This window comes from Anopheles stephensi, chromosome 2, assembly GCF_013141755.1.
Source record: "Anopheles stephensi strain Indian chromosome 2, UCI_ANSTEP_V1.0, whole genome shotgun sequence".
Lineage (NCBI taxonomy): Eukaryota > Metazoa > Arthropoda > Insecta > Diptera > Culicidae > Anopheles > Anopheles stephensi.
Window position 1 is genome coordinate 38,230,930 of NC_050202.1, and position 16,072 is coordinate 38,247,001.

A 16,072-nucleotide genomic window follows, 5' to 3' on the forward strand; every position below is an offset into this window, starting at 1 on the left:
CTACATAGGAGAGCCTCAAACCAATGATGTCTATGTCATCAGCGTATGCCAGGATCTGGATTGACTTATAGAAGATGGTCCCCGAAGTTTCCACCTCTGAGTCACGGATGGCTCTCTCTAGCGCCAGATTGAAGAGGAGACAGGCGAGCCCATCTCCCTGGCGCAGGCCCTTGGGGGTAGCAAAGGGCCCTGAGAGTTTTCCATCCACCTTCACCTGGCATGTGATGTTGGCCATTGTCATTCGTACAAGCCTGGTAAGCTTTGTCGGGATTCCAAAAGAGTTCATTGCGTCGTACACTTTGGCCACGTACCACCTGGCTATGCTGTCATAGGCGGCTTTGAAATCAATGAAGAGATGGTAGGAGTTGAGCTGTTGCTCCGCAAGACTTGTCGAGTAATAACGCGTTGTGTGTGATAACGTGACTAACTATGAAGGGCCTCAACGAAGGAAAGGGGTAAGTATATTTAAATTTCACAACTTTTAATTTGCTGCATCGTGTTGATTTGATTTTTATGGTTTTTCAGGAAAGTCCGTTATACAAAATGTCAGCAAGAGAAACTTGTGGAAATAATGGAACGAAATCCCGAGGTAGCAAGAGGTGCGACTTCCAATCCTACATCATTCTGGAAGGATGTGGCTTTGGAACTCAATTCAATGGGACCGGCTGTGAAGGATGGAGCAGCATGGAAAAGGGTATGTATCTGTAACATTTGTTAAAAAATAAGCCAATTATCATTATTATTATTTTGTTTTTATTTCATAATTTTCTTGACAGACATGGACATCTATCGCGAAGCCAGTCGATAAAAATAAACCACTGGTTTGGTTATATCGACCAATAAATTAATCTACTCGAATTGGCATCGCGAACGCCTACCGCTCACGAGTCGATAAGAAGATAACGATCGATATAAATACTGATCGAGTAGTTACGCTATCTGTCAAATTGGCTGTCAAATCTCTGGTTTGTTTACAAATAGCAACACAAGATTGTTATTGCTAGTGGGAAAAGTTTGGTTAAAACTGTTTAATGCATTATTTTTCACGGATGATGGTGATGATGATCATACAAATCTTGCAGCATACCGAAGGCATTTGTTACCTGGCATTTTGAATTACCAGATAAAACGTAAGTGAAAACATGTGTGGTGGAAGTGACCATCGATTGCATTGATACGTGGAAGGATGCTAAGAGGTGTACACCCTGAAGACGGAGCGGGCAGTGGTTTACAGTATGGCTAGTCAGGTGGTTACGGGCTCTAGTTCCCGGAGAAGCGCACACTGAACTTTGATGAAAATCCTTCCGAAGGGTGTCGCAGAGCGCGTGTCGTATGTCGGGTTCGCGCGTGGCCCGGTATTAGGAGATTGAGTGTTCCGTTGGTCATTACGTTAGTGGTAGCTTGCCAGCAACTTAAATTATGCGTGTTGTGTACTAATCCTTGTTGGATGAACAGCCGTTGCCTATTTTTATAAGTGTTCATGATTTTAAGTTTTTCAATATTATTACATTACATGTTGATTGTTTAGATTTATTCAAAATTCGTAATTCATTAAAATTCTCGGCAAAATCATGATAAATATAATTTTCAGCATTTTTTTTTCCTTTTACGACCTAATAAAATCGTTAAATTTACTAGAAAAATTTTGACATAGCACATAAATAGTGTAAAACGTGAAAAATTTCCGAAATTTGTAACTGAAGGCTGAAGGCTGAAGGCTGAAGGTGTTTTCTCTTCCGAAGCTCAAACGGTACTTTTTTTATTCGACTGGCTTGGCTGTCACTATGACAGCTGTCAGGGTATATACAGATAAGGTAGCTTAAAGTTAAGGTTCATAATTTTACAGTGTTTACAACTCGGCCAACCTGACAATGGAATTGACCGCAATTCTTTTGAACTTATGAACTATACATACACACTACACGAACTAAATCTAAATGGGTAATGTGTTGCCTTGGGAGTTTCCGCTATCTTGAACGAGATTTGGTTGCACCCAGTGTTTAAGTTTATCTGATTCTAAGACCCCGTCGAATGGTATTTGAGTTATTTGATGACCATCAATATCACGCACTACATATCGATCGTTTGGCAGAACTTTGTGAATTATATACGGTCCTCTATATTTTGGAATTAATTTCTTATTTGAATTAGGCGACGTATCTGTATTCCGAATTACTACTTAATCTCCTATGTTGTATACAGGTGCGGGGTTGTTTTTCTTAAGAAAATATCTTTCGTTTGTGTTCTGAGATTTTCCTATGTTTTCAGATGCTTGACGTCGTATCGATTCGAAATCCCTCAGGGGTGTTTCATTTTTCTCTTCCAAAAATTCGGAAAGCTCATCAACCACCGGACCGCTTTTCTTCGATTCCAAACAGCATAACTGAGGGAGTAAATTTAGATGACGCATGGATTGTATTATTCAGAGCGTACTCTGCTTTGACTAATTGAGCACTCCAATTGCCGTGATCGTAGGTTTTTGAGAGTTTGCTTAGAATTGGTCTTAGTACCCTATTCACTCTCTCGACTTGCCCGTTTGCTTGGGGTGAACAAGTCGCATTCAAAACGTGGCAAATGCCTCGAGCATTTAAAAACTCAGTAAACTGTGTAGAAGTGAAGCATGCGGCCCGATCACTGATGACACGTTTTGGTCGACTATAATATGCCATATATTGGGATAGAGCATTACATACTTCTCGTGCGTTAGTCGATGATGTTGGGTATAGTTTTACAAATTTAGTAAACGCATCAATGACCACTAATATATATTTTCTCTTCGACTGGGTAGTAGGTAAAGGGCCTAAATGATCAATGTGTATGGTATCAAAGGGAGTTGCTACTTTGGGTATACTGTGGAGATTTCGATTATTATTCCGGGCTGGCGAGGAGTAAATGATGCATTTCAGACAATTTTTGATAAAGTTTTCTACTCGAGTCTTCATAAGAGGAAACCAATAGTTTTTGCTAATTTGATCACAACATTTCCCAGTTCCTAAGTGACCTACTTTTTCGTGTATGTATCGTATCACATTGTCTATCATTTCTCTTGGAACATATAATTGTAATCTGTTTGAGGGTGATTGTCTATAAACCAAACCATCTTGAAAGGTGTAGCCATTTACAGGCCTTATCTCCAATTCGCTTTTCAATGCTTCTATGGCTGGATCACGAGCTTGAGCTATTTGCAATTGAGTGTCAATATCTAGTTCCTCTATTACATTAACAGAAAATGACCTACTTAGAGCATCTACATGACTCATGGCAGTACCTGGGCGATGCTTCATTGTATAGTTTTCCAAGAAAAGAGACCATCGTGCAATTTTTGCAGATGCATTTCTGTTCTTAAGTGTTTCTACAAGAGAGTTACAAGCTGTAATTATTGTTAAAGGAATACCATGAACATAACTATGAAAGCGTTTGAGGGCATATATGACTGACAATGTTTCTAGTTCGTAGCTGTGTAACTTGGACTCATCTTTTGATGCTGTTTTCGGAAAGTAGGCTATAGGGTGAAACTTTCTGTCATCTTGTTTTTGTAATAATACAGACCCAAAACCTATAGCACAAGCATCAAAGTGCAGCTCGGTCTCTCGGGATGAATCAAAATAGATAATACCGGGGCTGATATCAGTTTTTGTCGAAGAGTTTCAAAGGCTTTTACGCAATCCGAAACAAAAATAAAAGTTTTGTCTGCTCGAAGTAAGTTTGTAAGTGGTTTAGCTATGATTGAAAATGAAGGTACAAAGCGACGAAAATACGAGAAAAGCCCAAGGCATCTCTGAACCTGTTTAGTGTTTTTAGGCATAGGGTAATCGTTAATTGCTGAAATATGTTTATCACTCGGACGTATACCAAGTGAGTTTGCCTTGTATCCTAAATAGTCTAATTCTGTTTGGGCAATGTGACATTTGTCGAGTCGAAGCTCTAATCCATTCTCTCGTATTTTCCTAAAAACTTCGGTCAATATCTGAATGTGTGAGTCAAAATTTTCTGAAGCGATGATAATATCATCTAAGTAGACCACTAGTTTTTCAGAATCTATGAACTCCCTAAGAATATCATTAATAAATCTTTGAAATACGGCCGGGGCATTTTTTAATCCAAATGGCATGTTTAGATATTCATATTGTCCGTCTGGTGTGATAAACGAAGTATATTTTATAGAGTCTTCGTGCATTCTTACTTGGTGGAAACCGCTTTTAAGATCTAATAAAGTAAAAAACTTTATTACTCAAATGCTCTAAACATGTATCTATGAGGGGAATAGGATAATTGTCCCTAACCGTGATTTTGTTGATTGGTCGAAAATCAACACATTTCCTAATCTCACCGTTCTTTTTTCGCACAAGAACGAGTGCAGAAGCATATGGGGAATTGCTTGGTCGAATTATTTTTTTATCCAATAAGTCTTTTACTATTTCTTTGACTTGATTTCGCTCAGAGTATGATAGACGTCGTGGTTTACAGAAAATTGGAGTATCATGAATTAGGTTGATTTTCATACGGTGATCAGAATATTTTATAAGCTCAGAAGGGAAATTGATGTAATTGTTTTCAATTATTGTTTCTAGGACAGTTATTTGTTCCTTTGTAAGGATGGGATTGATATTTAATTTTCTATTCTCGGTTAAATCAATCGCACAAAGTTCTGTAAAAACATCGTCATTGATCTTTTCAGAAGGTAATTCTAAATGGATTTGGTCATTGTTCAATTTTGGGCTAGCTAAGTTGTGTGGTGCAATCTCTAGGTAAACTTTTTCCTCTTGTTTCAATAAACCGATTCGTTGGAGCTGTGACAAAATGTGTGGTGCTATAATAGGCAGGTTTAACTGATTATTCATGTGAAGTAATTGTTGTTTTTTATATTTAAATTTTATTTGTGTAAGATGAACATCAAATTTGGTTAATAGATCCGTACCGATAATTAATGGCCACGCCATGCTACCTTTGCTAAGGATAACAAATGTATGGTCCTTATATTGACCGTTGAATTCAATACGGCACAGAAGCTGTCCACGCGTTTGAAGAATTTTTTTTCCTAAGCCACGATATATTGATGATTGCAAAACATTTAAATGGCATCTTGGGACCAACGATTCATCGATGAAGCTTGCTGGGCTTCCTGAATCAAATAAACAACGCACACATGTTATCACTTCGCTCCAACAATCTCCCAATTTAAAGGCAACACTTACCTCTTGCGTTTCTTGCAGTCTTACACCATCGGTGTCGGTAGTAAAGATGACGGCGGCTGATGTTTTTTTCGATCGGGACAGTCTTTAAAAACGTGGTCCAATTGGTGGCATCGAAAACAGGATCCTGGTGGGCGAGGGGGTTTAGGACACTTCTCACGAAAATGTCCATACGCGGAACAGTTGAAACACCTTGTTTCTGAAGTACGGTTTCCGGTACCGGCAGCGGAGGGTTGTTGTGAATTCGGGTGAACACGGGGAGATGAAACAGATGCCTTTAACATTCGAAGTTGTTCGTATTTCTCCAACATAGATTTCAGCTCCTTAACAGTGTTGGCTGAATAACGCATCGCGCTGGTATTACTCGCATCTCCCATATTATCAATGATAATTGTAACCAGTTCTTCTTCAGGAATCGGTCCTTTTCGTGCGATCTTTTCCATTTCCAGGACATACCTGAATGTAGTTTCCGACGCTAACAATCGTCGGCGTCGAAGCTCCTGGTACACACACTCCAAGGATGGCCCTTTTCCGAATGATGAAATCAATTTCTCTTTTAATTCATCGTAGTTTTTTATACGCAGGGTGTTGGCAAACAGGGCAGCGGTTCCGGATAGCAAACGTCGCGTAACAATAAGCAACATTGTTTCGCTTAGTTGCAGCAACTCAGACGCTTTCTCCACTTCCTCAAACCACACTCTGATGTTTTCCCTGTTGTCACCAGAAAACGGCGTCACTATGCCGCTTATGCACTCAAACACATCCCGCATCGCTGTTGGAGTCGTGCCGACGTTATTCTCGGCTTTTCTGACGAATGTTGATTTTAATTCCGCCATTTCCTTTTGCAACGTAAGTGTTAGTTCGATAACGAACCGTTGTTGAACCGACCACGCGAAGGAGTGATCGATTCGGAGATCTCCGCGCAGATTCCTGGCCTTGTCAGTGTTGCTTGAATCAGGCGGCTAACCTTTTTTCCTGGAAAACCAGGAGAAGTTTTTAGCGGCGGACTCGCACTACACTAACTCGGCGTGGACAACGGCAATGCCGTAGCTCGATCAGACGATTAGCCTTTTTTCCTGGATAACCAGGAGAAGTTTCTAACCGTGATTCCGACGGAGTGGGGAGGCACCGAAATGCGTAACCAATTTCCGGAGGGAAGGCAAAGGTTAAACTTTCCCGATTCTGTATGGATACCCAAACAATGAAACACAAGCTTCTTCGTTGAGGTTTGGATTACAAGTCGATTTTTATTCTCAAAAATCCTATCTTATATACTAAAATTCCATGGGAAAAAGAACATGAAATAGCATTACATCGATCTCCCTTTTCCTAATTCGGTATGCTGATGCGTTGACCCCTGCCAGGCGTCGGCTAGTGTAGGAGGTCTGTAATGTTACAATATCTGGCGATTGTTACCCTATCGTTTTATGACCATGGGTAATGCATCGCGCATCTGTGGTTCAAGTGCGTATGCCTATTTTCCTATTGCCTATTGCCTGTGCGTCGTTTGTTCTATTCGTCAAGTTGGTCTTTCCTTCACTGCCCTACGACCGTGCGTTGGTCGTTCTTTCATGAAGCTAATCGCGCAATGACAATGTATGCATTGTGTTCTAGTGTTAACCCTTTTCGGCCCATGTTCTTCACTTTCGTTTTTATTACATGGGTTGAGTTTATTTATAATTTTCATATGTCTGGATATTGTCCCTTTTTCGAGATATTTCCAATAACACACCATACTTTCGTTTTCCTCACGGTATGAGGCCTCTCTGTGACTTAAGGTTGTTTTCCTAAGATAATATTTTCCGGTGAGAATTTATCCTAAACAAAGATATTTAGTTATTTAAAGTTTCTCATCTAACTCTTGCATGCCTGTCAGTTTAGCTCAATTTTATTTTGTCGCGTTCGCAACATTCCGGCCCTCGTAAAACTACAAGTTTTACCAAATAAACGCGACGTATTACTGCTGAGATAAAATTTAACTTCTCCTTTTGAGTTGATTTTCCTAATATTTTAATCAATTGAATTGTCTCGCGCTCTCATTATACGACACCTGATTTTAATTGCACGCATTCTGCCGTTGTCGGTTCATGGATGCTTGCAGTTGGTTGTAGAAACGATTTACAGATGTCTAGCCGGTGAGGATGCGTTAGTGCTCGTAGGTTGTCGCGGCGATGACGAAGGAGATAATAGTAGTGAGGCATAATTCACTGTTGGTTGCACATTGGACTACTCGTTGGGCTGCGCGTTGGGCATTGATACTCAGATACGACTTTGATTAACACGATTTCAAGAATCTCTACAGGATAAGAGATGTTGTAGTTGCTCGTTGATTTCACACGTCTTCGTCTTAAACACGATGACTTCAGTTGGGCGATTTCTCAAGTGGTTACGATGTGAAGAATATCCGTCATTTTGATGCTGGATTTTAAGATTTAGATATCGATAGTTGAAGATGCATTGCAATCAGCTGGTCGACCAAGATTAAAGTTTAGACCGCAGTAAGGCGTTACGCGGAAACTATTGTAGACTTGGGTGTTGTTCAGCTCTGATTTAGTTGCACAGAAGAAGTGATTCTCTCATCACTTAGTATAGCAGGTTTTTCATCTTCTGGAGATCTCAGCATCTTGATTTCGCTTACCATCAGACTCGGCCCATATGACCAAACAGTAGTCTCTCGATGGCGTTAGCAAGACATACAGCATTTGTTCGACCTTGAACGTTTGATAGTTGAACATTAGCTAGCTTTCTTCGTAGATTATAGTTGTGACTTTGCACACCCTTTGAAGTTCCACTTTTTTGTTGAGATAGCCAATTTCGTATCTAAGCACTAGCCAACCGCATATTACCGCTTCGTAGTTCCCTTCGACGTTGACCGTTGTCATCTAATTGTTGATAGCAGAACAATTGTATCTGCCGGATGAAGAATGACGCTCTGAAGACTTCTCTGATTCTGTTTGAAATCAGACGTTACTGATGAAATGCGTTGCCCTTGCGCGGGTGCGTTGCAATTACCTGACTTTTGATATAGAGAGTCATAGTCGATTTTTTCTAACGTTTGAGCTAATCTCTTCGCTTCTACTCTTTTAGAAAACTAATGTGTATTTTTTATCGCAATGTCCATTTGACGATCGTTTTTTACTTTGAATTTTTGAAAGTTAAAATATTTGAACGTTTCGTTTGTGTCGATTTGATTTGATAGATTTTCTTTTCTTCTTATATCATTTGTGGCATGCAAGAGGCTATTTTCTTTTGCGAATAGTTCGTTGGTTGCAATCAAATATGTAATCAATCCCCTTGTTGTATTACCCAAAACTTCAGCTGAAAAGAGAAATAACATGATTATTATAAAGGTCGATAAATTGTGGAACAATACCCTGAGGCCTTTGATTAAGCCAATTTGCTTTTTTCCTGTAGGCTTAATGGTTTGTGTGATTGCAGTAGCTTTCCTTGAGCTGGGTGTCAAAACCTCGTAGTTCCATGTATCAGAAATTATTTTCTTACTTTTCATCTTTATTGTTGGTAATTCTTTATCAATTATCTCTTCAATCATATTTTCTTCATGTATTCCTATGAAACTACTTTCAATTCGTCCTTTATTGGGTAGCCTTTGTTTCTTGTTTAACGGTGATTCAAACCTTTGTTTGCCGTAAACATTCAAATCCGCCAGTTCATTGACTGGACGGCGGTATTTCCCGTGTAAAATTTTTACAGGTGTAGATCCTTTTCGATCTTTTGTCATTTGTACTTCCATAAAATGATTGGAGTTTGCGATACAGGTAGAAATCCTATTTCTTTTCTTTTTTGTAGTTGATGCCTGAAGAACTGAATTTTCATTTATTAATTTGCAGCCCTTTTGACGAATCTCTCTGGATTTGTCTCTTTTTGACCCATGGCCATTGATATCTCTGCAAATCGTTTTTTCAGATTTTATTTTCCTTCTTTTTGCTGATTGTTTTAAGCTTGACTTTGCAATATCCGTAGAAAGAGAAATTTTATCACCTGGTTTTAATCCACACTTTTCTACTGAAAATTGGTTGGATATTGGTTTACGAAAACTTTCTTTCTCTTGTACTATCATGGAATATTCTTCTTCTTGGCTTTCGGTTGTTTTTCCGTAAATTAGCCAACCCAATCTTGTCCTCATTGCTATCGGTTCTGTGGGTTTACCATATTTATGTTTAAACCCCATCAATAAATGATTGTTATTCAAGCCGATCATTATAGTGGGTCGAATGTTTTGAAATCCTGAAACAGGAAGATTAGCAAGGTGAGGATATTTTTTGCTTAGATCATCATAATCTAAAGATTGAACAGGTAATTTCAAATCTTTAACCGTTCTCACATTCTTCAGTTGAAAACCCTTTTTAGTTGGACCCTTGATTCTTAATTCCACGTTTTGGCTTTTAACGTGTTCAGTTTGTTTGCCTTGTGTCCATAGTAATTGGAGCGGTTTTACTTCCCCATTTAGGTTAAGTTGACGCGCAACGTTTTCTTCTAATAGGGTTGAGGATGAACCTGGGTCTAATAGCGCATAGGTTTTTATTTTGTGATCGCCGTTTATTAATTCAACTGGCAACACTTGGAAGTGCGTTGATGACGCTGCTTCTAGTTCTTGATGATTGTTTACTCCTGCGATTTCAAAATTTTGAGGTACATGAAGCATTTTATGATGCCTATCGGTGCATCCATTTATTCCGCAAATTTGCGCGGATCTACAATCATGTATTGTATGATTGTTAGATTTCAAGCAACCTAAACATAAACCTTTATTTCGAGCAATTTTTATTCGCTCAGATGGCACCTCATTGACCAATGCATAACATTTGATCGTTTCATGTAGCTTATTGCATATTAAGCATTTGCTTGCTTCTATCGAATTCTGTTCGAAATCCTTACCCTTTTTGATTGGTTCTTGAAAACCTTTGTATGGGATTTTTTGTTCGTGGAGATGAACGCCTTCACGTTGGGTATGTGCGGATGTCGTTTTTAGCATGTTTGCCGTTTTAGCGAAAGGTCTCAACCAATCGCATAGGTTATCTAGAGTTTGAACCCTTAACGGTGATTCCGCTTCAGCCATGTACTGGGCTCTTTTTTCCTGAATTTGGTGTGGTAGCCTAGCAGTCAACTCCAACACCAGCGTATGATCTTTCAGGTAGTCCGGTTCGCTCATCAAGTTTACTGTTTGAATGAGGTTTTCTAAAGCGTTTACCATTTCCACTACAATGCTTTTGGAATCTCCTCGGATTTTATACAGATTATTACGTAGTTCAAGATACACTAAATCTGTTCTCCCGAAGGAGTTCTTTAAGCGTGTCATTATTTCTGGCACGTTTGAAGAATCCAGCATTAATTGTTGAACGCTTTTGAGGGCTGGTCCATATAAGGCCTGTTTAAGGCGGTTTAAATTCTCTAAATTAGAGAATCTTCCCTCCTCATTAGTATCATCAAATGTTTGCTTAAAATTCGGCCATTCTACAGGATCCCCTCCAAATCTCGGCAACTGCATAAGCGATTGTCTTTTCAATAGCGTTTCTATGTGCGGCGATCCTTGTTTGTCGCTCGCAATAGTTATTACTGCTTTTAAAAATTCTTGTAACCGTTCCTTTGATTGTTCCTGCTGACCAATCAATAGTCGTGTGAACATAGCCTCTGTATCCTTACTAGCAGATTCTTTGGGCAATCTATTAAGTTCATATGCTATCTTTTGACATTTTACGCAAAGCCAGCATTCTTCCGGCTTTGGTTTACGTGATAGTTTGGCACATGTTAAATGAAACCATCTATCACATTCATAGCATGAAATCATGCTTTCTTCGGAAGTGTCTTCCGCCACGCACAATCGGCAACTGCCGGATGTGTTTGTGGTAAATTTATAAGGCATGTCGGCGGATCTTTAAAATTCCTACTCTGAGCTATAAATAAGAAAGTTTGACTTACCGTTTTCGGTGTTACCTTTCCTTGACGTGCCCGGTAGTTCAATGTGGTCTCGATCTCGCTGATAATTCACTCCGGAGTCGTACTAAAAAACCATCTGCACCGATAGTCAACTGACTTACTCCGTTAAGATACGCCTTACGAGAACTCGTTCCCACGTGCTTATCGCTAATAAGCTTCCTTTATGCACTGGTAATTTTATGTCCTCAACTTGTTTAAACTCGAGCACTTTAATGTGATCGCAACGCCATTCACTCGGTTAACTTATTATTCCGCGGTTGTCCACGTACTGATTGTTAAACACGATTTCTTTCGTAAGCATAGACGTCTTCACTGAAGAGTTTTTCTTTCTCAAACATTTAAAGTTACTTTCGAGTTTCTTTCGGATGTAAACTTTTTTCGTTCACTCCGGAGCCGTATTGTAACACTATTGTTCTCGGATAGTAAAATAACGTACTCCGTTTAGTTCTACCTTTTTGGAAGAACTTTATTAACCTTTGGTATGGGTTAGTTCGGAGCCGTGTTTATTGCTTATATATAGCTTAAATCACGCACTGGCACTCACTGATGCTCTCCGATTTTGTTCTGCACTTGTGCACATTGATATGATCGCAACGGCACTCGATCGGTTAACTTATAGCACTGTAGTTCTTACGTGTATTAATTGTAAACCGTTTCACTCGCTGCAATTCACTTTATTTTTCACGAGCGCAGAAATTGAATCTGAACCTTTTTGAAACACTACTCGGTGCGGGTTCAGTTAGAGGCTGTTCTTTTGGCGACAGCACACCACGAACGTAAGTTCACTCGAATGAGTTGTTAACGCGCGCGGATATTAACAACTCCTCTCTGGAGCCACCATTTGTTAGTTCGATAACGAACCGTTGTTGAACCGACCACGCGAAGGAGTGATCGATTCGGAGATCTCCGCGCAGATTCCTGGCCTTGTCAGAGTTGCTTGAATCAGGCGGCTAACCTTTTTTCCTGGAAAACCAGGAGAAGTTTTTAGCGGCGGACTCGCACTACACTAACTCGGCGTGGACAACGGCAATGCCGTAGCTCGATCAGACGATTAGCCTTTTTTCCTGGATAACCAGGAGAAGTTTCTAACCGTGATTCCGACGGAGTGGGGAGGCACCGAAATGCGTAACCAATTTCCGGAGGGAAGGCAAAGGTTAAACTTTCCCGATTCTGTATGGATACCCAAACAATGAAACACAAGCTTCTTCGTTGAGGTTTGGATTACAAGTCGATTTTTATTCTCAAAAATCCTATCTTATATACTAAAATTCCGTGGGAAAAAGAACATGAAATAGCATTACATCGATCTCCCTTTTCCTAATTCGGTATGCTGATGCGTTGACCCCTGCCAGGCGTCGGCTAGTGTAGGAGGTCTGTAATGTTACAATATCTGGCGATTGTTACCCTATCGTTTTATGACCATGGGTAATGCATCGCGCATCTGTGGTTCAAGTGCGTATGCCTATTTTCCTATTGCCTGTGCTTCGTTTGTTCTATTCGTCAAGTTGGTCTTTCCTTCACTGCCCTACGACCGTGCGTTGGTCGTTCTTTCATGAAGCTAATCGCGCAATGACAATGTATGCATTGTGTTCTAGTGTTAACCCTTTTCGGCCCATGTTCTTCACTTTCGTTTTTATTACATGGGTTGAGTTTATTTATAATTTTCATATGTCTGGATATTGTCCCTTTTTCGAAATATTTCCAATAACGCACCATACTTTCGTTTTCCTCACGGTATGAGGCCTCTCTGTGACTTAAGGTTGTTTTCCTAAGATAATATTTTCCGTTGAGAATTTATCCTAAACAAAGATATTTAGTTATTTAAAGTTTCTCATCTAACTCTTGCATGCCTGTCAGTTTAGCTCAATTTTATTTTGTCGCGTTCGCAACAGTAAGTATGGCTTTCTCCTGTTGCAATTGTCGAATGCGTTCCTCCAAATTCAAAATGGCACTCGTTCCATGAGGAACCAAGACGGCGTCATTCGATTCACGGGTGGAAGCATCGGGTGCAGCACATGTAACGGCGTCGGTTGCTGCACACACAGGAACGTCGGTTGCTGCACAAACATCAGCGATGATGGTTTCGGCAGCGTCGGTGGGAACAATAGCGGCCACCATTTTGTTTTCCTCATGCACGCCGGTAACATCTTCGAACAGCTTCCGAATTTGTCCGATTGTTACAGTTGAGGGTACATGGCTCCCGGAAGCCTCGATTACACACACCATTTCGTCCTTTGTAGGCATGATGATAATATCCCACTTCTGAGATGTAAAACGTGAAAAATTTCCGAAATTTGTAACTGAAGGCTGAAGGCTGAAGGCTGAAGGTGTTTTCTCTTCCGAAGCTCAAACGGTACTTTTTTTATTCGACTGGCTTGGCTGTCACTATGACAGCTGTCAGGGTATATACAGATAAGGTAGCTTAAAGTTAAGGTTCATAATTTTACAGTGTTTACAATAGTACAATTTTTTTTCCTAAATCCAACGTAAGCTCTCAAATCCGACTCCGTACCGTTTATCAACTGGTTCGTGGCAGTAGAAAAATATATCGATCGGTAGTGCCAAACTGTGTCGTTCGCGATGCAAATTAACGACTTTTTTAACCACTGCTCGACTTTTTCCTCACGATTTGTATGACGGGCATGACAGTTGTTACCATCGTTTTACGGGTTGACAAATTTGTTGCGTTGCGATACCATTCCGCCATGATAGTCGTTATATCGATCGATATATTTATCGACTGATGGTTAATTTGGTTGGCGATAAGTGTCATGGATCGAAAAAAAATCTACCGTCAAGAAGAAATTGAGCCAAAATAAGAAAGAGGTGCAGATGACTGGAGGCGGGAACCCGAGATTCACGACACTCAACGAGTTAGAAGAACGAATTGCCGTCATCACTAACATTCGAGACATCACTGCCAGGATTGAGGGAAGTCTATGCATCGGAATACGAACGGAAAAACGGAACGAAATAGACCAGCCAGGGCAATCGCATCATAGCCAAGCGACTGACCAACAGGATTCATCACACCAAAACCAGCCTACTGAACAACCGGGTCCTTCACATCATAGCCAAGGAAATAGGAACCAGTCGGAACCATCTGAACAGAAAAAGACTGCAGCCAAAACAGCAACATCAAAACTCGCGGAATTTCAGACAAAGGTGTTACAACAAAACGAAGAGACGAACAAACATCTCAGGGAAATTTCGGATAGTTTTAAAATGTTAACAAAGGGAACATTGGGAATTTATGAGGAAATGCTTAATTACATGAAACATAACAAATAAAATGATGACTCGTAAACACCATTCTTTCGTATTTTCAATGCGAGCATCTCGCAGATTATTGATTCATCTCGGGAACACTATGCATAATTAAAATGTTGTGCAACATACAACAAACATTAACAATTCGAACACATTTGTTCGGTGCATAGTGTAGCTGCCTTTCACCATTAATGCAGCGAAATCGTCCTTTGAGCACACCGAATGTTCGTTCGACAATGGCACGCGCTTTGGCATGCTGTTCGTTAAATAGTGCTTCAGTCGTATTGGGTTCGCCATTTCTGTGCGGATACACCAGGTACGGGTAATTTTGCATAAAAATATTGCCTGGCGTCTGATTTTTCGTCTTCTGTCATATTTATGTCGATAGCATAGGCAAGTTCACGCTCCAGCGCGGATAGGGTTTGATCCAATGTTTCGGAAAAAGTTGATTGCCCAATTGCCATGTTGAAATCTTTACCAACACCCTGCTGGTATGATCCTTGTGCCAAAAACCGTAAAGTTGTCGCCAACTTTTCCTTTGCTGATAATCCCCGGTTATGTTTAGGGGCAATAAACGGTGCTATTTTGCCAAGAATTTCAATAAACAGCGCCTTCGAAAGTCGAAAATTTTGAATAAACCTAAAAAATCAACATGAAATGTATGAATATTGAACAACTTAAAATCATAAAAACCTATAAAAAAAGGCAACAGCTGTTGATCCTATCATCCGAGCATGCCCGGGATAAGGCAAAATAACAGGGAGGAAATGCCTTGTTAATTTAAATGTACTTGTAATCGTCAACACACGCGGTGTTGTCAATACGGCGTCAAGCCGTCTAACTCGAAATACATAAAAAAAAGCTGTTGATCTAACAAGGATTAGAACACAACACGCATAATTTAAGTTGCCGGCAAGCTACCAGTAACGTAATGACCAACGGAACACTCAATCTCCTAATACCGGGCCTCGCGCGAACCCGACATACGACACGCACTTTGCGACACCCTTCGGAAGGCTTTTCATCAAAGTTCAGTGTGCGCTTCTCCGGCAACTAGAACCAGCAACCACCTGACTAGCCATACTGTAAACCACTGCCCGCTCCGTCTTCAGAGTGTCTTAGCATCCTTCCACGTATCAATGCAATCGATGGTCACTTATCAACTACACTTTCACATGGAAATTTGCTGCGAACCCTAAACTTACATTTCACCACACATGTTTTCACTTACGTTTTATCTGGTAATTCAAGCGGATCTAGCTGTTTCCGCAAATGCCTTCGGTATGCTGCAAGATTTGTATAATCATCCTCACCATCATCCGTGAAAAATAATGCATTTAACATTTTTAACCAAACTTTTCCCACTAGCAGTAACAAACTGGTGTTGCTATTTGTAAACAAACCAGAGATTTGACAGCCAACTTGACAGATAGCGTAACTACTCGAACAGTAAATATAATGATCGTTATCTTTTTATCGACTCGTGAGCGGTAGGCGTTCGCGATGTCAATTCGAGTAGATTAATTTATTGGTCGATATAACCAAACCAGTGGTTTATTTTTATCGACGGGCTTCGCGATAGGTGTCATTGAACGGTGGTTGAAACGTGTTCAATACATCTTTAGCTATGTAGATGTGTGACATCCTCCAACGAA

At 40.2% G+C, this 16,072-nt stretch overlaps 2 protein-coding genes across 3 annotated transcripts; one reads left to right on the forward strand and one right to left on the reverse strand.

Moving 5' to 3' along the window:
• The first annotated feature begins 325 nt into the window (after positions 1–325).
• LOC118504820 lies at positions 326–14,465 on the forward strand. 2 transcript variants are annotated; one of them, XM_036039826.1, is made up of 3 exons: positions 326–455; positions 526–694; positions 777–1,659. In XM_036039826.1, exons 1-3 carry the CDS (start codon positions 430–432, stop codon positions 846–848), a joined length of 267 nt encoding a protein of 88 aa, XP_035895719.1. In that variant the 5' UTR covers positions 326–429; the 3' UTR covers positions 849–1,659. The 2 variants fall into 2 exon arrangements, with proteins under 2 accessions (XP_035895719.1, XP_035895718.1); XM_036039825.1 differs by lacking the exon at positions 777–1,659 and adding an exon at positions 13,917–14,465 and having other exon boundaries at positions 334–455.
• A 221-nt stretch (positions 14,466–14,686) lies between these two features.
• On the reverse strand, positions 14,687–15,761 carry LOC118508014. Its single transcript, XM_036047399.1, has 2 exons — positions 15,649–15,761; positions 14,687–15,056 (listed from the first exon to the last, which is right to left on the reverse strand). Exons 1-2 carry the CDS (start codon positions 15,759–15,761, stop codon positions 14,693–14,695), a joined length of 477 nt encoding a protein of 158 aa, XP_035903292.1. The 3' UTR covers positions 14,687–14,692.
• Positions 15,762–16,072: the final 311 nt, after the last annotated feature.

Bases quoted from the DNA above. Each gene is read 5' to 3' on its own strand.
- LOC118504820 (XM_036039825.1), top strand. From the start codon at position 430: ATGAAGGGCCTCAACGAAGGAAAGGG. The intron at 456-525 runs GTAAGTATATTT...ATGGTTTTTCAG, and splicing joins GGCCTCAACGAAGGAAAGGG to GAAAGTCCGTTATACAAAAT. The intron at 695-13,916 runs GTATGTATCTGT...TGGCGATAAGTG, and splicing joins ATGGAGCAGCATGGAAAAGG to TCATGGATCGAAAAAAAATC.
- LOC118508014 (XM_036047399.1), bottom strand. From the start codon at position 15,761: ATGTTAAATGCATTATTTTTCACGGATGATGGTGAGGATGATTATACA. The intron at 15,057-15,648 runs GTAAGTGAAAAC...TTGATTTTTTAG, and splicing joins CTTGAATTACCAGATAAAAC to GTTTATTCAAAATTTTCGAC.